Genomic DNA, 26,680 nt, shown 5'->3' with positions numbered 1-26,680 from the left:
CTCTCATTATCCATTGCTCCAAGGAGAAAAGGCCAAGTTCACTCAACCTATTCTCATAAGACATGCTCCTCAATCCAGGCAACATCCTTGTACATCTCCTCTGCACCCTTTCTATGGTTTCCACATCCTTCCTGTAGTGAGGCGACCAGAATCGAGCACAGTACTCCAAGTGGGGTCTGACCAGGGTCCTATATAGCTGCAACATTACCTCTCATCTCTTAAACTCAATCCAATGATTGAAGGCCAATGGACCATCTGCCTTCTTAACCACAGAGTCAACTTGCGCTGCAGCTTTGAGTGTCCTATGGACTCGGACCCCAAGATCCCTCTGATCCTCCACACTGCCAAGAGTCTTACCATTAATACTATATTCTGCCATCATACTTGACCTAACAAAATGAACCACCTCACAATATCTGGGTTGAACTCCATCTGCCACTTCTCAGCCCAGTTTTGGATCCTATCAATGTCCCGTTGTAACCTCTGCCAGCCCTCCATACTATCCACAACACCCCCAACCTTTGTGTCATCAGCAAATTTACTAACCCATCCCTGCACTTCCTCATCCAGGTCATTTATAAAAATCACAAAGAGTAGGGGTCCCAGAACAGATCCCTGAGGCACACCACTGGTCACCAACCTCCATGCAGAATATGACCCGTCTACAACCACTCTTTGTCTTCTGTGGGCAAGTCAGTTCTAGATCCACAAAGCAATGTCCCCTTGGATCCCGTGCCTCCTTACTTTTTCAATAAGCCTTGCATGGGGTACCTTATCAAATGCCTTGCTAAAATCCACATACACTACATCTACGGCTCTACCTTCATCAATGTGCTTAGCCAACATTTCGAAGACTCAACATTTTGGGCCGAGAACATTCATCAGAAGTGGAGTCCCATCCTGATGAAGGTTCTCAACACAAAACGTTAAATGTTTAAGGGATTTGAACAGATTTCCATTGGAAGGAGTACCAGCATGATATGGAGTTGGATAAAGCCTGAAAGATGTGACAACTTCATGGAAAGTTGTAAATAGTCAGGATGGGACTCCAATCCTGATGAATATTCTCAGGCCAAAACAGTGTGTGTGTGTGTGTGTGTGTGTGTGTGTGTGTACATGCATAAATAAATAATTAGGGTGCCCTAAATAATGAGACTTTTCCACAGTACTGCATGTGTCAACTTGAAGCAGAGAGCAAGTCTGCAAATCTGGCGGGAGCAAAGGATGTTGGAATGGCAATGCTGGTGCACAATGGGGGGAGGGGTGTTGGACAGGGAGGGAACGTTGACTCAGACCATGAGAGGCCTGTGTCGGGCATTTTCGTGCCTTACAAGGCGCAGATTGGAAGTCTGTGGGGCACCACTCCTCGCACAGACTAGAGCAATGTGTGGTTAAGTGCCTTGCTCAAGGACACAAACACGCTGCCACAGCTAAGGCTCGAACCAGCGATCTTGCGATAACTAGACTAACGCCTTAACCACTTGGCCACGTGCCCAACACGTGCTGGACAGGTAGTAGAGAAATGCTGGGGCTAGGGGATGACATAGGTGCAGGCACACCCAGCCCTGAGACATCAGGCAAGATCACTTGATTCCAAATAATTGGTTTATTGATCATTACAGAATGTCTCCCTGGTGCTTCCCACTTACTCCCCTCTCCCTTCCCCTTTTCCCAACCATGATTCCCCTCTTCCTACTCTCAGTCTACAATAGAGAGCCATATCAGAATCAGGTTTATCATCACTCACACATCATGAAACTTGTTTTTTTTTGTGGTAGCAGTAAGTGCAATGCATAAAATCACTACAGCACTGTGGAAAAGTCTTAGACCCCCTAGCTATATACTGTATAGATATGAGCCTAAGACATAGCACGTTCAATGAGAACAAGAGAACTGGGCAATTCAGCCTTGAAGTGGGTAATTACATGTTCGAAGAATTCTGAATGAGATTCTGATTCAGAATTCTGAATGAATTCTGCAAGATAAGCACAGCACAAGAGGTCAAACCTGAAGATTCACAATACCAGTAGACTGTAGCCAACATAAATGGATGTCTCCTGTATCTCTAGCCCCAATACCTCCTGGTCCTGTTTCAATCACAGAACACTAGACATATTTGGTGCTAATCTTTTAAGTGACATCGATTGTGCTAAATAGAAACTAGACTATCCAACACAGAAGAGTACAACACAGGAACAGGCCCTTCAGCCCACAATGTTGTGGTGAACCAGCTAAAAAGTAAATCAAAATCCCTCAAAACTAATCCCTCCAACCTACACAATGTCTATATTTCTCCATCTTCCTCATATTCATGTGCCAATCCCAACATCTCTTAAAAGCCCCTAAAGTATTTGTCTCTACCATCATTCCAGGCACCAACCACTGTGTAAAAAAACTTACCCCATACATCCCCCTTGAACCTACCCCCTCTCACCTTCAAAGCGTGTCCACTAATATTAGACATTTCTACCCTGGGAAAAAGATCATCTCTGTCCACCATCTATACTTCTCATAATCTTATAAACCTCAATCAGATCTTCCCTCAGCCTCCGGCGCTACAGATAAACCAACCCAAGTTTATCCAACCTGTGCCCTCTGAGCTAGGCAGCGTATTAGTAAATGTCTTCGGCACCTTCTCCAAAGCCTTAACATCTTTCCGTAGTGTGGCAACCAGAACAGTATGCAATACTCCAGATGAAGCCTTACCAGTTTTACAAAGTTGCAACATAACCTCTGGAGGAGTGGGGGCGGGGGAGAAGAGGGGCTCAGGGGTTCTAACGTTTCTGTCACTCATTCTTTGGGTTTTTTTGTTTCATGGATTTCTGCAAAAAGTAAGAATTTCAGGTGTATACTGTATACATTCCCTGATATTAAACTGAATCATTTGACTTTTGAACTCAATGCCTTAACTAACAAAAGCAAGCATTCCATAAGCTTTCATTGAACCATAGAGGCACCACCTCAGACCTATTTGATATATCAGTGTTAAGGACATGTTATGGATTCTGGGAACACCTCCTCAAAAGCATATCCAGCTTGCTTTCAGCCCAAGCATTACAGTTGATCTACAAACCAGCTCTGAAAGCAGCTTATCTCATGTGTCACTTTAAAGCAAAACACCCTGAGTCCTTCACAGAAACATTAACAAAAAAAGTGACGATGCGCTGGGCAATGACTTGAGGCTTCATAAAGAGTTGGATTTTAAAGCCAAGTCTTAAAGGTCGAAAGGCAAAATTGAGACCTCTTGAGATAAACAGCTAAAGGGAATGCTCCCAATGATGGGAACGCTCCCAATGATGGGAACAGAAGATCTTTGATGACTGCTGTTCAGGAGATAATGGGACAAGATTACATAGGTAAACAAGAGGAATACAACAATAGGACTCTAAAGGGATTATTTGGTGAAGTAGATGGAAATGTTTGACTTGTTTATTTCAATAGCTGTACAGGACCCAACATTACTCCTGGAATTTCCCAACACTTCATTAATTTTCTGAGTACTTGTAATTTAAGGACCCTTATCACTTTCCAGTTAACCAGAAGTATCACAATGCACACCAAGATTCTCTATTATTTCTTCCACCCAAATTTCCTTTTGATTGGACTGGCACCTAGCTTAGATACTGCTCCACCAATGTTCTGGGATCTCCTCCAAATCAGCAATGTTGTATACCAGCTGCTACTGCAGGGAAGCTGTACCGCAGCATAAAAGCCAGGACCAACAGACTCCGGGACAGCTTCTTCCACCAGGCCATCAGACTGATGAACTCACGCTGACTTGTGTGTACTCTGGATTACACTGACTGTTCTATTAAATTACTATGATTGCACATTGCACATTTAGCTGGAGACTTAACATAAAGATTTTTACTCCTCAAGTATGTGAAGATGCAAGAACTAAAGTCAATTCAATTCAATTTGCCTTTTCTTCAGGAGGATAACCTCTAGGAGGACTCAACCTTGTCCTGGTTTGGAGGCTTGTGTGCCCCAATGATTCAGAGAGCTATGGTGGCTGGCTGAGTTCAGGGTTTTAAGCTTTGGCTCTTGATAAGGTCACGCATGCCAAACAGATCAAAAGGTAGAGGCTAAACTAAGAGTAGTCCGTCTATCCTCCAGGTTTGGACATTCAGCTCAGGGCTAACAACCCTGACTGGTCAAACTAAATTGTTATGGAAACAGCAATGAAGAATCTAAATATGACAGTATTCCTGAGCCTCCACCTGAGACTTACATGACTGACAGTAGTGAAAACTATGAGGAGAAGTTAATGACACGATACACTGACAAAGAAGGAGGACCTTCATTTCTGCCCTAAATGCAGCAGCGTTAACAGGCAGAAAGTCAGGAGGACAAGTCCACCATTCTCAGTGGGAATCAATAGACACCAGCAAAAACCCAATATTTTCAATTGCTTATCTTGCAAGAAACAAAAATAGGTTGACGGGGTGTAGGGAAGGCAGCGGAAAGAGACGAGCAAAGTTTATGAGAGGCAAGTGCCCAGTGGATTCCTTTTCATGATGCATGTTGAACATAGAACATAGAATAGTACAGCACAGTACAGGCCCTTCGGCCCACAATGTTGTGCCCACCCTCAAACCCTGCCTCCCATATAAGCCCCCACCTTAGATTCCTCCATATACCTGTCTAGTAGTCACTTAAACTTCACTAGTGTATCTGCCTCCACCACTGACACAGGCAGTGCATTCCACGCACCAACCACTCTCTGAGTAAAAAACCTTCCTCTAATATCCCCCTTGAACTTCCCACCCCTTACCTTAAAGCCATGTCCTCTTGTATTGAGCAGTGGTGCCCTGGGGAAGAGGCGCTGGCTATCTACTCTATCTATTCCTCTTATTATCTTGTACACCTCTATCATGTCTCCTCTCATCCTCCTTCTCTCCAAAGAGTAAAACCCTAGCTCCCTTAATCTCTGATCATAATGCATACTTTCTACACCAGGCAGCATCCTGGTAAATCTCCTCTGTACCCTTTCCAATGCTTCCACATCCTTCCTATGGTGAGGTGACCAGAACTGGACACAGTACTCCAAGTGAGACCTAACCAGAGTTTTATAGAGCTGCATCATTACATCACGACTCTTAAACTCTATCCCTCGACTTATGAAAGCTAACACCCCATAAGCTTTCTTAACTACCCTATCCACCTGTGAGGCAACTTTCAGCGATCTGTGGACATGTACCCCCAGATCCCTCTGCTCCTCCACACTACCAAGTAACCTGCCATTTACTTTGTACTCTGCCTTGGAGTTTGTCCTTCCAAAGTGTACCACCTCACACTTCTCCGGGTTGAACTCCATCTGCCACTTCTCAGCCCACTTCTGCATCCTATCAATGTCTCTCTGCAATCTTTGACAATCCTCTACACTATCTATAACACCACCAACCTTTGTGTCGTCTGCAAACTTGCCAACCCGCCTTTCTAGCCCCACATCCAGGTCGTTAATAAAAATCACGAAAAGTAGAGGTCCCAGAACAGATCTTTGTGGGGCACCACTAGTCACAACCCTCCAATCTGAATGTACTCCCTCCACTACCACCCTCTGCCTTCTGCAGGCAAGCCAATTCTGAATCCACCTGGCCAAACTTCCCTGGATCCCATGCCTTCTAACTTTCTGAATAAGCCTACCGTGTGGAACCTGAGCATTGATTGACCTAGGGGCCTCATACTGACTGGCCTGTGTCTGCTGCACAGACTGCACAAGGCAACACGAGGCTGAGAAGCTACAATATTGTCCAACTGCGTGTCGAGATATTTTCTTTGGGCCTCCTTCAAAGCCAAAGCCAGTATGAGCTTTCCATTTCCCCAGTCATGGTCTTCCATCTGTCTCTAATCTGAGAAGAGGGGAAGACCCACTTCACACTGCTGTTCTTATTCTTTTCTGTATTCATGATCATGAGTGTTCTTAGTCAATTTTTCCACACAAGTGGTTTGTCACTGCCTTCTTCTGGGCAGTGTACTTACAAGATGGGTGACCCCAGCCATTATCAATACTCTTCAGCGATGGTCTGCCTGGCATCAGCGGTCACATAACCAGCACTTGTGATGTGCACTGGCTGCTCGTACGACCATCCACCAGCTGCTCCCATGGATTCACGTGACCCTGATCGGGGGTGGAGGGCACTAAGCAGGTGCGACAACTTGCCCTAGGGTGGTCTGTAGGCTGGCGGAGGGAAGGAGCCGCCTTACACCTACTTTGACAAAGGTTTCTCCACCCTTCCACATTTTACCTTCACCAAATTTCAAGGTGCAAAACTCTCAATGCCAGGTCAATCAACAGCAAATTTAACCTATAAACTGCTGCCAGTTAAAGAAGCAACACACACACACACACAAAATACTGGAGGAACTTAGCAGGTCAGGAAATGAAAAAATGAAAAAAAAGTCGACATTTCAGGCCGAGGCCCTTCTTAAAGAAATCCAAGTTGCTGTGACATTGGGATGTGGGATAATTTCAAAAAGGGGACAATCATTTTGACTGTCTGTTTTAAATATGAACTAGTAAACAGCATATAAGAATTACAACTGACAAATAAAAGGCTGTCTGAGCTCTCAGCAACTGGATGCTGGCTGACGTTTCGGCATCATGAACTGAATGCCCATTGTAGTTGTGGCGCACTGGTACAATGTGATGTGTACCACAGGTGATTACAACAAGGGACTTTCTGGGTTTCTAAAAATATACTGACAGGATGAGTGAACGTTATAGGTTTATTTCCTCAGAGCTGCAGCTGGGAGAAAAACATTTTGCACCCAATACATGACATACTGTGGGGTGACACGGAAGTTAAGCAGTCAGCACAGCACTTCACAGTACAGGCGACCCAGGTTCAATTCCTGCTGCTGCCTATAAGGAGTTCGTATGTTCTCCCCATGACTGCGTGGGTTTCCGCCGGGTGCTCCAGTTTCCTCCCACAGTCCAAAGACACACCAGTTGGTAGGATAATTGGTCACTGTAAAATGTCCCGTGATTAGGCTGGGATTAAATCAAGGAATTGCTGGACAGCATGGCTCAAATGGACTACTCCACGCTCGATTAAAATTTTAAAAGTTGTTCTTGTCTAATCTTACTGTCTCTTGCGTTCCCTTTGCAAGGAAAACCGTATTAAACTCTAAACACATACAAGCAGTGTGACAACAACAGATGGAATCACTGGACAGGACAACTCTAACACTCTATCAATCCTTTACTCTCCGCTACCTGTGGGACTTTGTCTACGTGAGCTCTATGGAGGACCAAGGACCCTTGTGGGTCGGTCATGCATTTATCTGTGTGCATAGTGTAAAATGCAAAGACATCCTCCAAAGCCTTTATTATTCGTTTGGATCAGAATCAGGTCTAATATCATCTGCATGTCCTGAAATTTGTTCTTTGCTGAAGCAGTACAATGCAATACATAATAATAGAAAAAAATGTGAAGAGTGTATGTATGTATATTGTTCACTAAGTAGTGGGGTAGTGTTCATGGGTTCAATGGCCATTCAGAACTCAGAAGGCAGGCAGGAAGAAGCTGTTCCTGATTCATTGAGTGTGTACTTTCAGACTCCTGAACCCCCTCCCTGATGTTAGCAATGAAAAGGGACAACATCATTTTGAGGAACTGCTCCTTGAAGATGTCCTGGATACTACGAAGATGATGGAGTTAACTGAGTTTACAACTCTCTGCAACTCATTTCAATCCTGTCAAGCTTCGGTTGAAATATTATTTTACTTAATGCTGGACATCATGTATCAGAAAGGCTTTGTTCCAGGTGAGGGATTAATCAAGATATGAAGACTAAGTTGGGATTGAAATCCTCAGAGTAAAAGTTAAGTAGAGAGCCAAGATGTGTCTTGAAATGCTTTTAGTTTTTTTGAATATGCTCCATTTTTTTGACAAACAGATCAGTAACCAGATATTCCAGATGTTACTCCACTCTTTAAGAAAGGAGGAAGGCAGCAGAAAGGAAATTATAGACCAGTTAGCCTGACCTCAGTGGTTAGAGTCAATTGTTAAGGATGAGGTGATGGAGTACTTGGTGACACTGGACAAGGTAGTACAAAGTCAGCATGGCTTCCTTCAGGGAAAATCCTACCTGACAAACCTGTTGGAATTCTTTGAGGAGATTACAAGTAGGATAGATGAAGGACATTGTGTATTTGGACTTTCAGTAGGCCTTTGACAAGGTGCTACACATGAGGCTGCTTACCAAGTTAAGAGCCCATGGTATTACAGGAAAGTTACTAACATGGTTAGAGCATTGGCTGATTTGTAGGAGGCAGCGAGTGGGAATAAAAGGATCCTTTTCTGGTTGGTTGCCAGTGACCAGTGGTGTTCCACAGGGGTCAGTGTTGGGGTCACTTCTTTTTATGCTGTATATCAATGATTTAGATGATGGAATAGGTGGCTTTGTTGTCAAGTTTGCAATGATACAAAGATTGGCGGAGGGGCAGGTAGTGTTGAGGAAAGACGTAGGATGCACAAGGACTTAGGCAGATTAGGAGAATGGGCAAGAAAGTGGCAAATGAAATATGATGTTGGAAAAAGCATGGTCATGCACTTTAGTAGTAGAAATAAATGTGTGGACTATTTTTGGGAAGAAGATCCAGGAATCTGAGATGCAGAGGACATTGGTGTCCTTGTGCAGAACACCCTGAAAGTTAACTTGCAGCTTGAGTCATAGAAACATAGAAAATATACAGCACAATACAGGCCTTTCAGCCCATAAAGCTGTGCCAAACACGTCCCAACCTTAAAACTAACTAGGCTTTACCCATAGCCCTCTATTTTTCTAAGCTCCACGTAGCCATCCAGGAGTCTCTTAAAAGACCCTATCGTTTCCGCCTCCACCACTGCCGTTGGCAGCCCATTCCATGCACTCACCACTCTCTGCGTAAAAAAAAACTGACCCCTGACATCTCCTCTGTACCTACTTCCAAGCACCTTAAAACTATGCCCTCTCATGCTAGCCATTTCAGCCCTGGGGAAAAGCCTCTGACTAACCACATGATCAATGCCTCTCATTAACTTGTAGACCTCTATCAGGTCACCTCTCATCCTCCATCGCTCCAAGGAGAAAGGGCCAAGTTCACTCAACCTAGTCTCATAAGGCCTGCTCCCCATCCAGGCAACAACCTTGTAAATCTCCCCTGCACCCTTTCTATGATTGGGGTTGAGGAAGGCAAATGTCACGTTAGCATTCATTTCAAGTCCAGAATACAAAAGCAAGGATGTGATGCTGAGGCTTTATAAGGTACTGGTGAGGCCTCACTTTGAGTATTGTGAACAGTTTTGGGCCCCTCATCTTAGAAAAGATGTGCTGTCATTGGAGACGGTCCAGAGGAGGTTCACAAGGATGATTCCAGGAATGAAAGGGTTATCATACAAGGAACATTTGATTTCTCTGAGTCTGTCTCTCTAGAATTCAGAAGGATGGTGGGGGAGAGGGGGATCTCATTGAAACCTTTCAAATGTTGAAAGGCCTAGACAGAGTAGATATGGCAAGGATGCTTCCCATGGTGGGGGAGTCCAGGACAAGAGGGTACAGCCTCAGGATAGAGTGGCACCCTTTCAAAACAGAGATGCAGAGAAATTTCTTTAGCCAAAGGGTGGTGAATTTGTGGAATTTGTTGTCACATGCAGCCATGGAGGCCAGATCGTTGGCTGTATTTAAGACAGAGATTGATAGGTTCTTGACTGCACATGGTATCAAGATTACAGGGAGAAAGCCGGGAACTGGGGTTGAGGAGATTTAAGCAAAAGGCTCAGCCATGATTGAATGGCAGAACAGACTTGATGGCCAGATGGCCTAATTCTGCTCATATGTCTTAAGGTCTTATATTAAAATGGCAGAATTACAGGATTTTGTTTCTTCCCAACAGTTTTGAGGAAATAGCTAGACTAGATCTTCCAAAGAATTATTATCTGACACGACAGGCCAAAAGCCTATTCTTGTACTGGTAATAATCATGTTAATAAAACTGTGGGGTGGCGTAGAGGCATAACACTTTACATAGCTGTGACCTGGGTTCAAATTCAACCACCGTCTGTAAGGAGTTTGTACATTCTCCCCATGACCCTGTGGGTTTCCTCCCACAGTCCAAAGATGTACTGGTTGGTGGGTAGGTTAATTGGTCATTGTAAATTGTCCCATGATTACACCCGGGTAAAGTTGGAGTGAATGCTGAGTGGCATGAAGTTTAACTGGTAGAATCATGGCATTGCAGTTTACGCAATTACTATACAGCGGCAAGAATCGATGACCTGGGTTTGATCCCCATCGTGGTCTGCAAGGAGTTAGTACATTCTCCCCATGATCGCATGGCTGTCCTCCCACATTCCAAAGATGTGTGATTAGGGGTAGGAAGTAGATACATATATACCTATCAATGTACCCTATAATTGAGATTGTTGTATAGCATAATACTTTGTTTAATGTAAAAATGAACCAGACAGCTGCTTACAAGTGCAAACATCAAAAGGAACCATAAAGCCCAAGAGGTTACAACATTAAGCAGATCTTTTTGAAGCAGTGAAGGTCTAGAATAAATGACAAGACACAAAGAAATCAGTAATGAAAAATTAATAGAATCAGAAGAACTGATTAATACCACTTTCCCTGGACCTAGCAAGCAGCTTTGAAGGAGGTGGCAATAGACGCATTCATTATTATTCTCTAAAGATTTGAGACTCCAATATGGTAAATGTGACCCCACCATTCCAGAAAGAAGGGGGGAAACAGGGAGCTAAAGATCAGTTATCTTGACATCAGTACTAGGGAAAATGCTGCAACTTATTGTTAAGGAAGAAGTAACAATAATTGGATCGGCAGAGTCAACGTGGATTTTAAAGAGAAATGACTAATAGTCATAGTCATACTTTATTGATCCCAGGGGGAAATTGGTTTTCATTACAGTTGCACCATAAATAATAAATAGTAATAGAACTATAAATAGTTAAATAGTAATATGTAGGTTATGCCAGTAAATTATGAAATAAGTCCAGGACCAGCCTATCGGCACAGGGTGTCTGACCCTCCAAGGGAGGAGTTGTAAAGTTTGATGGCCACAGGCAGGACTGACTTCCTATGACGCTCCGTGCTGCATCTCGGAGGAATGAGTCTCTGGCTGAATGTACTCCTGTGCCCACCCAGTACATTATGTAGTGGATGGGAGACATTGTCCAAGATGGCATGCAACTTAGACAGCATCCTCTTTTCAGACACCACCGTCAGAGAGTCCAGTTCCATCCCCACAACATCACTGGCCTTACGAATGAGTTTGTTGATTTTGTTGGTGTCTGCTCCCCTCAGCCTGCTGCCCCAGCACACAACAGCAACATGATAGCACTGGCCCCCACAGACTCGTAGAACATCCTCAGCGGGCATGCATTAAAGGTTCAAAGGGGATGAGTGGAGCAAGTTTGTTTACTCAGTGATGGATGCCTGGAATGTGTTGCCTGGTCTGGTGGTAGAGGCAAATACATTAGAGGCTTTTAAGATATGCTTGGATAGGCACAAGAACGTGAGGAAGATGGAGGGATACGGACATGGTGTAGGTAGGAGGGATTAGCTTTTTGGGCGGTTTTTGATTTATTTTCTAGCTGGTTTGGCACAACATTATGGGCCGAAGGGCCTGCTCCTGTGCTGTACTCTTCTATGTTTTTGATAAATTTGTTAAGGGGGGGAAGGGGAGACAGAGAATCATGCAGCAGTTAGTGGCACCCCTTCAGTGTTTCAGGGAACTTGGTCCAGTCCTAGCCTCCAGCGATCTCTGTGTAAAGTTCACATATTCTCCTTATGACCTGGTGGGTCCCCCGATTTCCTCCAATATCCCAAAGAAATGTCACTGTGTTCACTGAACAACAAAGATTCTGCTTCCTGAATGCTTCTGGGACAATACGCCAAGCATTTTGGTCTGCTGATCATGACAATTACATAAAATTTCCCTATCATGCGTCTTTTTAAATCGTCTATATCTCTTAATTCAAGTCAGAATAACTGATGCTCAGGTTAAGGAAGGCACACTTGTCGGTCCGCAAATCAAACAGGTCATCAACGACAGGCAATCCCAACAACTTCTCGTGGGACTGGAAAAAGCTGAATTGAAGGCATTCAGGGATGTTGTTGAAAGTTTTCTTGGCATCTACAGAGCATCAACCTACATGCAGCTGGTTGACAACATGCTTCAATCATACAAAACCATGTCACAAAAGACTTATTTTCTGCATTCCCATTTAGACTTCTTCCCTGCAAATCTTGGCGCTGTCAGTGACGAGCACGGTGAGAGGTTTCACCAGTACATTACAGTCATGGAGAAACGGTATCAGGGCAACTGGAATCCATCAATGCCGGCTGATTATTGTTGGACACTTAAATGAAAAGCCTCTGATACTGAGTATAAATGAAAATCATCAATGAAACATTGAGTTCAACTATTGTAAAGCATCAGCACTGTCATGCAATTAAACAGATTTTATTCAATAAACATAAATTTCTTGTTTCACCACATTCCCATGTGATACAAGTAGTCTGAAATGATATTCATATTCAGCCTCAAGGGGTCTATTGTAAACAACAAAACTTTTCTGAGGCAGCAGCATGTTCAAAAAAAGTTGTTGTCCAGTGTTATTCTCTGGCAAAGGCAAAGGATAAAAGTGTGTGAATAAAGAGCAGGGCTAAAGGGGTACTGGAACTGATAGGATTTCTCAGATGGAGAAGCACACATGGACGGAAAGAAAGTGTCGAGAAATCTAGCATAAAGAGATGGGGGAGTGGTGAGAAAGGAGGTTGAGACAAACTGGGGTACTGATGAGGGGTGCAAAATGACAGGTGAGCAGTGACTGGATCGTCAATGTTGGAAAAAAAACACAGGGCTTCAAGACCTTCCTGAAAGGGGTAGGGATGGAGGTTGCAGGTAGGAAGGGATTGCTCAGATGGGCCGAATGGTTTCCTTCTATTGTGTAATAAATCCATAGAGTTCCAGATCAAACACTATATTGTTAAGTGGAAAAAACCCTGAACTCCCCGTACTCCCCTAGGTCAGGGATTCCCAAACTCTTAAATGCCATGGACCTCGACCACTGAGCAAGAGATCTGTGCACTCCAGGTTGGGAACTTCTGTTATAGGTTACAGCAAGCCTATGTCCATTAGTTGTAAATTTGTTTCTACAGCAAATAGATCTTTCCTTCTATTTCTCTGCCAAGACACAAATATCTCAATTAAAATCTTCCCTTAGCCTGTTAAAACTGCAAAACCCCTGCTTCCTCTGATAACAGGTGCGCCATCAGAAATGTCTGCTTGTTCAGTCAACAACACCAATACTCACTTTTATGCAAGTCATACCTCTTCAAAGCCTTCAAAACCCACTCTAGTGACACTAGCATTAAAGTTCAAGTCAACATACGTGTAAACACAACTCTGTTGTAAGTACCAAGTTTACAACTGCAACAATAAACTAAACATTTTCTTTATCAAAATTGTGGAAAAGACAGCATCTATGGGGAAAGAGAGCGCAAACTCACACACTTGAACCTCTAGCATTCTGTGTGTCTCAACTTATGCACTGTGCAGAAACATCCACAATTCAAAAAACGGACATTTTGACAAAACAACTCCAACACTACAGAGGGGTACTTTACCAAGGCACTCACAAGGAAATATGAAACCCTGGCCAAGAAACCCTTGAAGTCGGTATTTTGAGCAATCTTTGAGGAAAGAGGTTGAGCTTTATGAAGGGAATGTGGCCAAGTCAGCTGAAGGCGCGGATGCCAATGGCCGAGAGATGCTAAAGCATTCCAAATTATTGGAACACAGATCCAGGATATCCGGGGAAAACAGTATTTACAGTGTGCACACAAGCTAGCAAATGTGTGTAGCTACAGGTTTACTCAGGTGCAAGCGAACAAATGCATGTGTACAGATGTACAAGCATACACATTTGTGTGCAATGCATGTAATTGCACACATTGAAGTTATACGTGTGCAAGTGCGTGTGAGCAGGCGCTCGAGCACTGGTGTGCTTGTGCATGAGCCAGAGCTCAGCTGTGCACGCGTTTGTGAGCACAGGTTGGTAAACGTGCATGAGTGAGTGTGCCCAAGAGCGCACGCGTACCGGGGCACTAGCGGGAGCCCGAGAACGAACGCGCATACGTGTGACCGAGCACCCCCCCGGCACACGCGTGAGCGTGTCCCCCGAGCACGAACGTGCATACTCACGAGTCCAGGTCCTCGTTGCAATAGCCCAGCATCCAGATTACGCTGCTCTTCTCGCTATCCTGGAGCTCCACCCGCTCCAGGCCGCGGATGATGTGGCCGACGCCGCCCTCCAGCCTCCGCTCGCTGCTCGGCCACACGTCGGGCTGCGACTCGGGTTCGCCTGCCGCCTTGGCCTCGTCCAACGGGTCGAAGTGGCGGCTCGGCATCTCGCTCAGCGAGCTAATGCCGCTGTCGTAGCAGTCGTCGGCCTCGGCCTCGCCGCCCCACGGAGCCACAGCCGTTTTGCCCGGGTCCGGCTTCGGCCGCCGCGGCTCCTCGTTGACCAGCATCTCCATGTCGGCTTCGACAGTCGGACCAGCACCGCTTTTCCAACTCATCTAACCGGATCGGTGAGGTGGAGCACCCATTATTTCCTCCGTTTCGCCAGGAAAGGGCGAAGAAAGCGGCGGCGCCTCCTCCCCCCGACTCAGCCCCTCAAATGAAGATGGCCGGCGCCTTGTTTACCCTCCTGGCCGACGGGAATCCCCCTCAGTCAGGCCCCGACCAATCAACGTGCGGCTTGCTACGGCGTGCTCCTCGGTCTGCGGGATGCTCCTGCTGCGCATGAGTCTGCGTAGTGCCTTATGGTTATTGTAGTCCACAAAATGTCCATCCAGAATCAGGTTTAATCTACTATAAGCCTACTGACTCTCACAGCTATCTGGACTATTCCTCTTCTCACCCTGTCTCTTGCAAAAACGCCATCCCCTTCTCGCAATTCCTCCGTCTCCGCCGCATCTGCTCTCAGGATGAGGCTTTTCATTCTAGGACGAGGGAGATGTCTTCATTTTTTAAAGAAAGGGGCTTCCCTTCCTCCACTATCAACTCTGCTCTTAAACGCATCTCCCCCATTTCACGTACATCTGCTCTCACTCTATCCTCCCGCCACCCCACTAGGAATAGGGTTCCCCTGGTCCTCACCTACCACCCCACCAGCCTCCGGGTCCAACATATTATTCTCCGTAACTTCCGCCACCTCCAATGGGATCCCACCACTAAGCACATCTTTCCCTCCCCCCCTCTCTCTGCATTCCGCAGGGATCGCTCCCTACACAACTCCCTTGTCCATTCGTCCCCCCCATCCCTCCCCACTGATCTCCCTCCTGGCACTTATCCGTGTAAGCGGAACAAGTGCTACACATGCCCTTACACTTCCTCCCTTACCACCATTCAGGGCCCCAAACAGTCCTTCCAGGTGAGGCATCACTTCACCTGTGAGTCGACTGGGGTGATATACTGCGTCCGGTGCTCCCGATGTGGCCTTTTATATATTGGTGAGACCCGACGCAGACTGGGAGACCGCTTTGCTGAACATCTACGCTCTGTCCGCCAGAGAAAGCAGGATCTCCCAGTGGCCACACATTTTAATTCCACATCCCATTCCCATTCTGACATATCTATCCACGGCCTCCTCTACTGTAAAGATGAAGCCACACTCAGGTTGGAGGAACAACACCTTATATTCCGTCTGGGTAGCCTCCAACCTGATGGCATGAACATTGACTTCTCTAACTTCCGCTAGGCCCCACCTCCCCCTCGTACCCCATCTGTTACTCATTTTTATGCACACATTCTTTCTCTCACTCTCCTTTTTCTCCCTCTGTCCCTCTGAATATACCTCTTGCCCATCCTCTGGGTCACCCCCCCCCCTGTCTTTCTTCCCGGACCTCCTGTCCCATGATCCTCTCGTATCCCCTTTTGCCTATCACCTGTCCAGCTCTCGGCTCCATCCCTCCCCCTCCTGTCTTCTCCTATCATTTTGCATCTCCCCCTCCCCTTCCAGCTTTCAAATCCCTTACTCACTCTTCCTTCAGTTAGTCCTGACGAAGGGTCTCGGCCTGAAACGTCGACTGCGCCTCTTCCTATAGATGCTGCCTGGCCTGCTGCGTTCACCAGCAACTTTGATGTATGTTGCTCAGGTTTAATCTCACCAGCATATGATGGTGAAATTTGATGTCTTTACGGGCAGCAAAGCGATGCAATATATAATAAGAAAAAAACATGAATTATGTAATATATGCAGTACTTACATTAAATAAGCAGTGCGAAATAGGAAATTAAAAAATAATAAAGTATTGTTCATGGGTTCAATGTGCGTTCAGATATCTCATGGCAGAGGGGACCCAAACTGGTAAAGGATGTATACAGTACCATATACTACTTTGAAATACATTTTCTTGTCAGCCTTTACTGGAAAAAATAAAGAATTACAAAATCGAGTGTGGGGACTGTAGCAAATATTTATTGATCGCAATGGCTCTCCACACGGCTTCAGACCACCTGGACAACACAACACCTACGTCAGGATGCTGTTCATCGACTACAGCTCAGCATTTAATACCATCATTCCCACAATCCTGATTGAGAAGCTGCAGAACCTGGGCCTCTGTACCTCCCTCGGCAATTGGATCCCAGACTTTCTAACCGGAAGACCACAATCTGTGTGGATTGGTGATAACATATCCTCCTCGCTGACGATCAACACTGGTGCACCTCAGGGGTGTGTGCTTAGCCCACTGCTCTACTCTCTGTATACACATGACTGTGTGGCTAGGCATAGCTCAAACACCATCCACAAATTTGTTGAGGATATAACCATTGTTGGTAGAATCTCAGGTGGTGACGAGAGGGCGTACAGGAGTGAGATATGCCAACTAGTGGAGTGGTGTCGTAGCAACAACCTGGCACTCAACGTCAGTAAGACGAAAGAGCTGATTGTGGACTTCAGGAAGGGTAAGATGAAGGAGCACATACCAATCCTCATAGAGGGATCAGAAGTGGAGAGAGTGAGCAGATTCAAGTTCCTGGGTGTCAAGATCTCTGAGGATCTAACCTGGTCTCAACATATTGATGTAGTCATAAAGAAGGCAAGACAGTGGCTGTACTTTATTAGGAGTTTGAAGAGATTCGGCATGTCGACAAATACACTCAGAAACTTCTATAGTTGTACTGTGGAGAGCATTCTGACAGGCTGCTTCACTGTCTGGTATGGAGGGGCTACTGCACAGGACTGAAAGAAGCTGCAGAAGGTTGTAATTCTAGTCAGCTCCATCTTGGGCACCAGCCTACAAACTACCCAGGACATCTTTAGAGAGCACTGTCTCAGAAAGGCAGCGTCCATTATTAAAGACCTCCAACCCCCAGGGACATGCCCTTTTCTCACTGTCAAAATCAGGTGGGAGGTACAGAAGCCTGAAGGCACACACTCAGTGATTCAGGAACAGCTTCTTCCCCACTGCCTTCCGATTCCTAAATGGACATTGAAGCTTTGGACACTACCTCACTTTTTTAATATACAATATTGCTCTTTTTCCACATTAAAAAAAGTCTGTTCAATATATGTAATTGATTCACTTGTTTATTATTATCTTTTATTTTATTTGTTACAATTTTTTTGCTCTCACTGCCAGATTATGTATTGCATTGAACTGCTGCTAAGTTAACAAATTTCATGTCACATGCCGGTGATTATAAACCTGATTCTGATCTGCCAAACTGGGAGAAAACTATCCACAAGGATCCATGAACATCACCCGACTGTAAAGCCACATGAACAACTCTCCCTCGTCTCTACCCATTACAACTCTCCCTCGTCTCTACCCATGACCAGCTCCCTTTGTCCAGACCCATAACCAACTCTCCTCGTCTCTACCCATGACCAACTCTCCCTCGTCTCTACCCGTGACCAACTCCCCTCGTCTCTACCCGTGACCAGCACCCCTCGTCTCTACCCGTGAACAAATCCCCCTTGTCTCTGCCCGTGACCAGCTCCCCTCGTCTCTACCCGTGACCAACTCCCCTCGTCTCTACCCGTGAAAAACTCACCCTCGTCTCTACCCGTGACCCACTCTCCCTTGTCTCTACCCGTGACCAACTCTCCCTCGCCTCTACCCGTGACCAACTCTCCCTTGTCTCTACCCGTGACCAACACCCCCCGTCTTTACCCGTGACCAACTCCCCCCGTTTCTACCCGTGACCAACTCCCCCCGTCTCTACCCGTGACCAACTCTCCCTCGTCTCTACCCGTGACCAACTCTCCCTCTTCTCTACCCGTGACCAACTCCCCTTGTCTCTACCCGTGACAAACTCCCCTCATCTCTACCCATGACCAACTCCCTTCGTCTCTACCCATGACCAACTCCCCTCGTCTCTACCCGTGAACAACTCACCCTCGTCTCTACCCATGACCCACTCTCCCTCGTCTCTACCCGTGACCAACTCTCCCTCGCCTCTACCCGTGAACAAATCTCTCTCGTCTCTACCCGTGACCAACACCCCTCGTCTCTACCCATGACCAACTCTCCCTCGTCTCTACCCGTTACCAACTCTCCCTCGTCTCTACCCGTGACCAACTCACCCTCGTCTCTACCAGTGACCAACTCTCCCTCGTCTCTACCCATGAACAACTCTCCCTCATCTCTACCCATGACCAACTCCCCTCGTCTCTACCCATGACCAACTCTCCGTCATCTCTACCCATGACCAACACTCCGTCATCTCTACCCATGACCAACTCCCCCCGTCTCTACCTGTGACCAACTCTCCCTCGTCTCTACCCGTGACCAACTCTCCCTCTTCTCTACCCGTGACCAAATCCCCTTGTCTCTACCCGTGACAAACTCCCCTCATCTCTACGCATGACCAACTCCCCTCATCTCTACCAATGACCAACTCTCCCTCATCTCTACCCGTGACCAACTCCCCTCGTCTCTACCCGTGACCAACTCCCCTCGTCTCTACCCGTAACCAACTCCCCCTCATCTCTACCCATGACCAACTCCCCCTCATCTCTACCCGTAACCAACTCCCTTCGTCTCTACCCATGACCAAATCCCTTCGTCTCTACCCGTGACCAACACTCCATCATCTCTACCCGTGACCAACTCTCCCTCCTCTCTACCCGTGACCAACTCCACCTCGCCTCTACACGTCACCAACTCCCCCTCGTCTCTACCCGTGACCAACTCCCCTCGTCTCTACCCGTGACCAACTCTCCCTCGTCTCTACCCGTGACCAACTCTCCCTCGTCTCTACCCGTAACCAACTCCCCTCGTCTCTCCCCGTGACCAACTCCCCCTCGTCTCTCCCCGTGACCAACTCCCCTCGTCTCTACCCGTGACCAACTTTCCCTCGTCTCTACCGGTGACCAACTCCCCTCGTCTCTACCCGTTAACAACTCACCCTCGTCTCTACCCATGACCCACTCTCCCTCGTCTCTACCCGTGACCAACTCTCCCTCGCCTCTACCCGTGAACACATCTCTCTCGTCTCTACCCGTGACCAACACCCCTCGTCTCTACCCATGACCAACTCTCCCTCGTCTCTACCCGTTACCAACTCTCCCTCGTCTCTACCCGTGACCAACTCACCCTCGTCTCTACCAGTGACCAACTCTCCCTCGTCTCTACCCATGAACAACCCTCCCTCATCTCTACCCATGACCAACTCCCCTCGTCTCTACCCATGACCAACTCTCCTTCATCTCTACCCATGACCAACACTCCGTCATCTCTACCCATGACCAACTCCCCCCGTCTCTACCTGTGACCAACTCTCCCTCGTCTCTACCCGTGACCAACTCTCCCTCTTCTCTACCCGTGACCAAATCCCCTTGTCTCTACCCGTGACAAACTCCCCTCATCTCTACGCATTACCAACTCCCCTCATCTCTACCAATGACCAACTCTCCCTCATCTCTACCCGTGACCAACTCCCCTCGTCTCTACCCGTGACCAACTCCCCTCGTCTCTACCCGTGACCAACTACCTCTCATCTTTACACGTGACAAACTCCCCTCGTCTCTACCCGTAACCAACTCCATCTCATCTCTACCCATGACCAACTCCCCCTCATCTCTACCCATGACCAACTCCCCTCGTCTCTACCCGTGACCAACACTCCATCATCTCTACCCGTGACCAACTCTCCCTCCTCTCTACCCGTGACCAACTCCCCCTCGCCTCTACCCGTGACCAACTCCCCCTCGTCTCTACCCGTGACCAACTCCCCTCGTCTCTACCCGTGACCAACTCTCCCTCGTCTCTACCCGTGACCAACTCTCCCTCGTCTCTACCCGTAACCAACTCCCCTCGTCTCTACCCGTGACCAACTCCCCTCGTCTCTCCCCGTGACCAACTCCCCCTCGTCTCTCCCCGTGACCAACTCCGCTCGTCTCTACCCGTGACCAACTTTCCCTCGTCTCTACCCGTGACCAACTCCCCTCGTCTCTACCCGTTAACAACTCCCCTCGTCTCTACCCGTGAACAACTCCCCTCGACCCTACCCGAGAACAACTCCCCTCGTCTCTATCCGTGACCAACTCCCCTCGTCTCTACGCGTAACGAACGCCACTCGTCTCTACCCGTCACCAACTCTCCCGCGTCTCTACCCGTGACCAACTCCACTCGTCTCTACCCGTGACCAACTCCACTCGTATCTACCCGTGACCAACTCCCCTCGTCTCTACGCGTGACCAACACCCCTCGTCTCTACCAATGACCAACTCTCCCTCGTCTCTACCCGTGACCAACGCCCCTAGTCTCTACCCGTGACCAACTCTCCGTCATCTCCACCCATGACCAACTCCCCTCGTCTCTACCCATGACCAACTCTCCGTCATCTCTACCCATGACCAACTCCCCTCGTCTCTACCCGTGACCAACTCCCCTCGTCTCTACCCGTGACCAACTCCCTCTCATCTTTACCCGTGACCAACTCCCCTCGTCTCTACCCGTGACCAACTCCCTATCGTCTCTACCCGTGACCAACTCCCTTCGTCTCTACCCATGACCAACTCTCCTCGTCTCTACCCGTGACCAACTCTCCATCATCTCTACCCATGACCAACTCCCCTCGTCTCTACCCGTGACCAACTCCCCTCGTCTCTACCAGTGACCAACTCCCCGTCTTCTCTACCAGTGACCAACTCTCCTCGTCTCTAACAGTGACCAACTCCCCTCGTCTCTACCCGTGACCAACTCCCCTCGTCTCTACCCGTGACCAGCTCCCCTCGTCTCTACCCGTGAACACATCTCTCTCGTCTCTACCCGTGACCAACACCCCTCGTCTCTACCCATGACCAACTCTCCCTCGTCTCTACCCGTTACCAACTCTCCCTCGTCTCTACCCGTGACCAACTCACCCTCGTCTCTACCAGTGACCAACTCTCCCTCGTCTCTACCCATGAACAACCCTCCCTCATCTCTACCCATGACCAACTCCCCTCGTCTCTACCCATGACCAACTCTCCTTCATCTCTACCCATGACCAACACTCCGTCATCTCTACCCATGACCAACTCCCCCCGTCTCTACCTGTGACCAACTCTCCCTCGTCTCTACCCGTGACCAACTCTCCCTCTTCTCTACCCGTGACCAAATCCCCTTGTCTCTACCCGTGACAAACTCCCCTCATCTCTACGCATTACCAACTCCCCTCATCTCTACCAATGACCAACTCTCCCTCATCTCTACCCGTGACCAACTCCCCTCGTCTCTACCCGTGACCAACTCCCCTCGTCTCTACCCGTGACCAACTACCTCTCATCTTTACACGTGACAAACTCCCCTCGTCTCTACCCGTAACCAACTCCATCTCATCTCTACCCATGACCAACTCCCCCTCATCTCTACCCATGACCAACTCCCCTCGTCTCTACCCGTGACCAACACTCCATCATCTCTACCCGTGACCAACTCCCCCTCGCCTCTACCCGTGACCAACTCCCCCTCGTCTCTACCCGTGACCAACTCCCCTCGTCTCTACCCGTGACCAACTCTCCCTCGTCTCTACCCGTGACCAACTCTCCCTCGTCTCTACCCGTAACCAACTCCCCTCGTCTCTACCCGTGACCAACTCCCCTCGTCTCTCCCCGTGACCAACTCCCCCTCGTCTCTCCCCGTGACCAACTCCCCTCGTCTCTACCCGTGACCAACTTTCCCTCGTCTCTACCCGTGATCAACTCCCCTCGTCTCTACCCGTTAACAACTCCCCTCGTCTCTACCCGTGAACAACTCCCCTCGACCCTACCCGAGAACAACTCCCCTCGTCTCTATCCGTGACCAACTCCCCTCGTCTCTACGCGTAACGAACGCCACTCGTCTCTACCCGTCACCAACTCTCCCGCGTCTCTACCCGTGACCAACTCCACTCGTCTCTACCCGTGACCAACTCCACTCGTATCTACCCGTGACCAACTCCCCTCGTCTCTACGCGTGACCAACACCCCTCGTCTCTACCAATGACCAACTCTCCCTCGTCTCTACCCGTGACCAACGCCCCTCGTCTCTACCCGTGACCAACTCTCCGTCATCTCCACCCATGACCAACTCCCCTCGTCTCTACCCATGACCAACTCTCCGTCATCTCTACCCATGACCAACTCCCCTCGTCTCTACCCGTGACCAACTCCCCTCGTCTCTACCCGTGACCAACTCCCTCTCATCTTTACCCGTGACCAACTCCCCTCGTCTCTACCCGTGACCAACTCCCTATCGTCTCTACCCGTGACCAACTCCCTTCGTCTCTACCCATGACCAACTCTCCTCGTCTCTACCCGTGACCAACTCTCCATCATCTCTACCCATGACCAACTCCCCCTCGTCTCTACCCGTGACCAACTCCCATCGTCTCTACCCGTGACCAACTCCCCTCGTCTCTACCAGTGACCAACTCCCCGTCTTCTCTACCAGGTGACCAACTCCCCTCGTCTCTAACAGTGACCAACTCCCCTCGTCTCTACCCGTGACCAACTCCCCTCGTCTCTACCCGTGACCAGCTCCCCTCGTCTCTACCCGTGACCAGCTCCCCTCGTCTCTGCCCGTGACCAACTCCCCTCGTCTCTACCGGTGACCAACTCTCCCTCGTCTCTACCCGTAACCAATACCCCCCGTCTCTATCCGTGACCAACTCCCCCCGTCTCTACCTGTGACCAGCTCCCCCCGCCTCCACCCGTGACCAACTCCCCCCGTCTCTACCCGTGACCAACACCCCTCCTCTCTACCCGTGACCAACACCCCTCCTCTCTACCCGTGACCAACTCCCCTCGTCTCTACCCGTGACCAACTCCCCCTCGTCTCTACCCGTGACCAACTCCCCCCGTCTCTACCCGTGACCAACTCCCTTCGTCTCTAACCGTGACCAACTCTGACCAACTATCCATCATCTCTACCCATGACCAACTCCCCTCGTCTCTACCCGTGACCAACTCTCCCTCGTCTCGACCCGTGACCAACACCCCTCGTCTCTATCCGTGACCAACTCCCCCCGTCTCTATCCGTGACCAACTCCCCCCGTCTCTACACATGACCAACTCCCCCCGTCTCTACCCGTGACCAACACCCCTCCTCTTTACCCGTGACCAACACCCCTCCTCTCTACCCGTGACCAACTCCCCCTCCTCTCTACCCGTGACCAACTCCCCTCGTCTCTCCCCGTGACCAACTCCCCGTCGTCTCTCCCCGTGACCAACTCCCCTCATCTCTACCCGTGACCAACTCCCCTCGTCTCTACCCGTTAACAACTCCCCTCGTCTCTACCCGTGAACAACTCCCCTCGACTCTACCCGAGAACAACTCCCCTCGTCTCTATCCGTGACCAACTCCCCTCGTCTCTACGCGTAACGAATGCCACTCGTCTCTACCCGTGACCAACACTCCCGCGTCTCTACCCGTGACCAACTCCACTCGTCTCTACCCGTGACCAACTCCACTCGTACCTACCCGTGACCAACTCCCCTCGTCTCTACGCGTGACCAACACCCCTCGTCTCTACCAATGACCAACTCTCCCTCGTCTCTACCCGTGACCAACGCCCATCGTCTCTACCCGTGACCAACTCTCCGTCATCTCTACCCATGACCAACTCCCCTCGTCTCTACCCGTGACCAACTCCCCTCGTCTCTACCCGTGACCAACTCCCTCTCATCTTTACCCGTGACCAACTCCCCTCGTCTCTACCCGTGACCAACTCCCCCTCGTCTCTACCCATGACCAACTCCCTTCGTCTCTACCCATGACCAACTCTCCTCGTCTCTACCCGTGACCAACTCTCCATCATCGCTACCCATGACCAACTCCCCCTCGTCTCTACCCGTGACCAACTCCCCTCGTCTCTACCCGTGACCAACTCTCCATCATCTCTACCCATGACCAACTCCCCTCGTCTCTACCCGTGACCAACTCCCCTCGTCTCTACCCGTGACCAACTCCCTCTCATCTTTACCCGTGACCAACTCCCCTCGTCTCTACCCGTGACCAACTCCCCCTCGTCTCTACCCATGACCAACTCCCTTCGTCTCTACCCATGACCAACTCTCCTCGTCTCTACCCGTGACCAACTCTCCATCATCGCTACCCATGACCAACTCCCCCTCGTCTCTACCCATGACCAACTCCCCCTCGCCTCTACCCGTGACCAACTCCCCCTCGTCTCTACCCGTGACCAACTCCCTTCGTCTCTACCCATGACCAACTCTCCTCGTCTCTACCCGTGACCAACTCTCCATCATCGCTACCCATGACCAACTCCCCCTCGTCTCTACCCGTGACCAACTCCCCTCGTCTCTACCCGTGACCAACTCTCCATCATCTCTACCCATGACCAACTCCCCTCGTCTCTACCCGTGACCAACTCCCCTCGTCTCTACCCGTGACCAACTCCCTCTCATCTTTACCCGTGACCAACTCCCCTCGTCTCTACCCGTGACCAACTCCCCCTCGTCTCTACCCATGACCAACTCCCTTCGTCTCTACCCATGACCAACTCTCCTCGTCTCTACCCGTGACCAACTCTCCATCATCGCTACCCATGACCAACTCCCCCTCGTCTCTACCCATGACCAACTCCCCCTCGCCTCTACCCGTGACCAACTCCCCCTCGTCTCTACCCGTGACCAACTCCCCTCGTCTCTACCCGTGACCAACTCTCCCTCGTCTCTACCCGTGACCAACTCTCCCTCGTCTCTACCCGTAACCAACTCCCCTCGTCTCTACCCGTGACCAACTCCCCTCGTCTCTCCCCGTGACCAACTCCGCTCGTCTCTACCCGTGACCAACTTTCCCTCGTCTCTACCCGTGACCAACTCCCCTCGTCTCTACCCGTTAACAACTCCCCTCGTCTCTACCCGTGAACAACTCCCCTCGACCCTACCCGAGAACAACTCCCCTCGTCTCTATCCGTGACCAACTCCCCTCGTCTCTACGCGTAACGAACGCCACTCGTCTCTACCCGTCACCAACTCTCCCGCGTCTCTACCCGTGACCAACTCCACTCGTCTCTACCCGTGACCAACTCCACTCGTATCTACCCGTGACCAACTCCCCTCGTCTCTACGCGTGACCAACACCCCTCGTCTCTACCAATGACCAACTCTCCCTCGTCTCTACCCGTGACCAACGCCCCTCGTCTCTACCCGTGACCAACTCTCCGTCATCTCCACCCATGACCAACTCCCCTCGTCTCTACCCATGACCAACTCTCCGTCATCTCTACCCATGACCAACTCCCCTCGTCTCTACCCGTGACCAACTCCCCTCGTCTCTACCCGTGACCAACTCCCTCTCATCTTTACCCGTGACCAACTCCCCTCGTCTCTACCCGTGACCAACTCCCTATCGTCTCTACCCGTGACCAACTCCCTTCGTCTCTACCCGTGACCAACTCTCCTCGTCTCTACCCGTGACCAACTCTCCATCATCTCTACCCATGACCAACTCCCCTCGTCTCTACCCGTGACCAACTCCCCTCGTCTCTACCAGTGACCAATTCCCCGTCTTCTCTACCAGTGACCAACTCCCCTCGTCTCTAACAGTGACCAACTCCCCTCGTCTCTACCCGTGACCAACTCCCCTCGTCTCTACCCGTGACCAGCTCCCCTCGTCTCTACCCGTGAACACATCTCTCTCGTCTCTACCCGTGACCAACACCCCTCGTCTCTACCCATGACCAACTCTCCCTCGTCTCTACCCGTTACCAACTCTCCCTCGTCTCTACCCGTGACCAACTCACCCTCGTCTCTACCAGTGACCAACTCTCCCTCGTCTCTACCCATGAACAACCCTCCCTCATCTCTACCCATGACCAACTCCCCTCGTCTCTACCCATGACCAACTCTCCTTCATCTCTACCCATGACCAACACTCCGTCATCTCTACCCATGACCAACTCCCCCCGTCTCTACCTGTGACCAACTCTCCCTCGTCTCTACCCGTGACCAACTCTCCCTCTTCTCTACCCGTGACCAAATCCCCTTGTCTCTACCCGTGACAAACTCCCCTCATCTCTACGCATGACCAACTCCCCTCATCTCTACCAATGACCAACTCTCCCTCATCTCTACCCGTGACCAACTCCCCTCGTCTCTACCCGTGACCAACTCCCCTCGTCTCTACCCGTGACCAACTACCTCTCATCTTTACACGTGACAAA

At 49.4% G+C, this 26,680-nt stretch overlaps 1 protein-coding gene across 1 annotated transcript in view; it reads right to left on the bottom strand.

Moving 5' to 3' along the window:
- LOC134354562 (NF-kappa-B inhibitor beta-like) overlaps positions 1-14,767 on the bottom strand; it is a 56,066-nt gene extending 41,299 nt beyond the window's left edge. Inside the window, exon 1 of the mRNA XM_063063486.1 lies at positions 14,216-14,767. Within this exon, the coding sequence (XP_062919556.1) occupies positions 14,216-14,592 (377 nt within the window). The 5' untranslated portion in view covers positions 14,593-14,767. The remainder of the gene's footprint in view (positions 1-14,215) is intronic.
- Between the last annotated feature and the right edge of the window lie 11,913 nt (positions 14,768-26,680).

This window comes from Mobula hypostoma, chromosome 12, assembly GCF_963921235.1.
Source record: "Mobula hypostoma chromosome 12, sMobHyp1.1, whole genome shotgun sequence".
Lineage (NCBI taxonomy): Eukaryota > Metazoa > Chordata > Chondrichthyes > Myliobatiformes > Myliobatidae > Mobula > Mobula hypostoma.
Note: the sequence above shows the minus strand (reverse complement) of the source record. Positions and strands in the feature narration are given on the sequence as shown.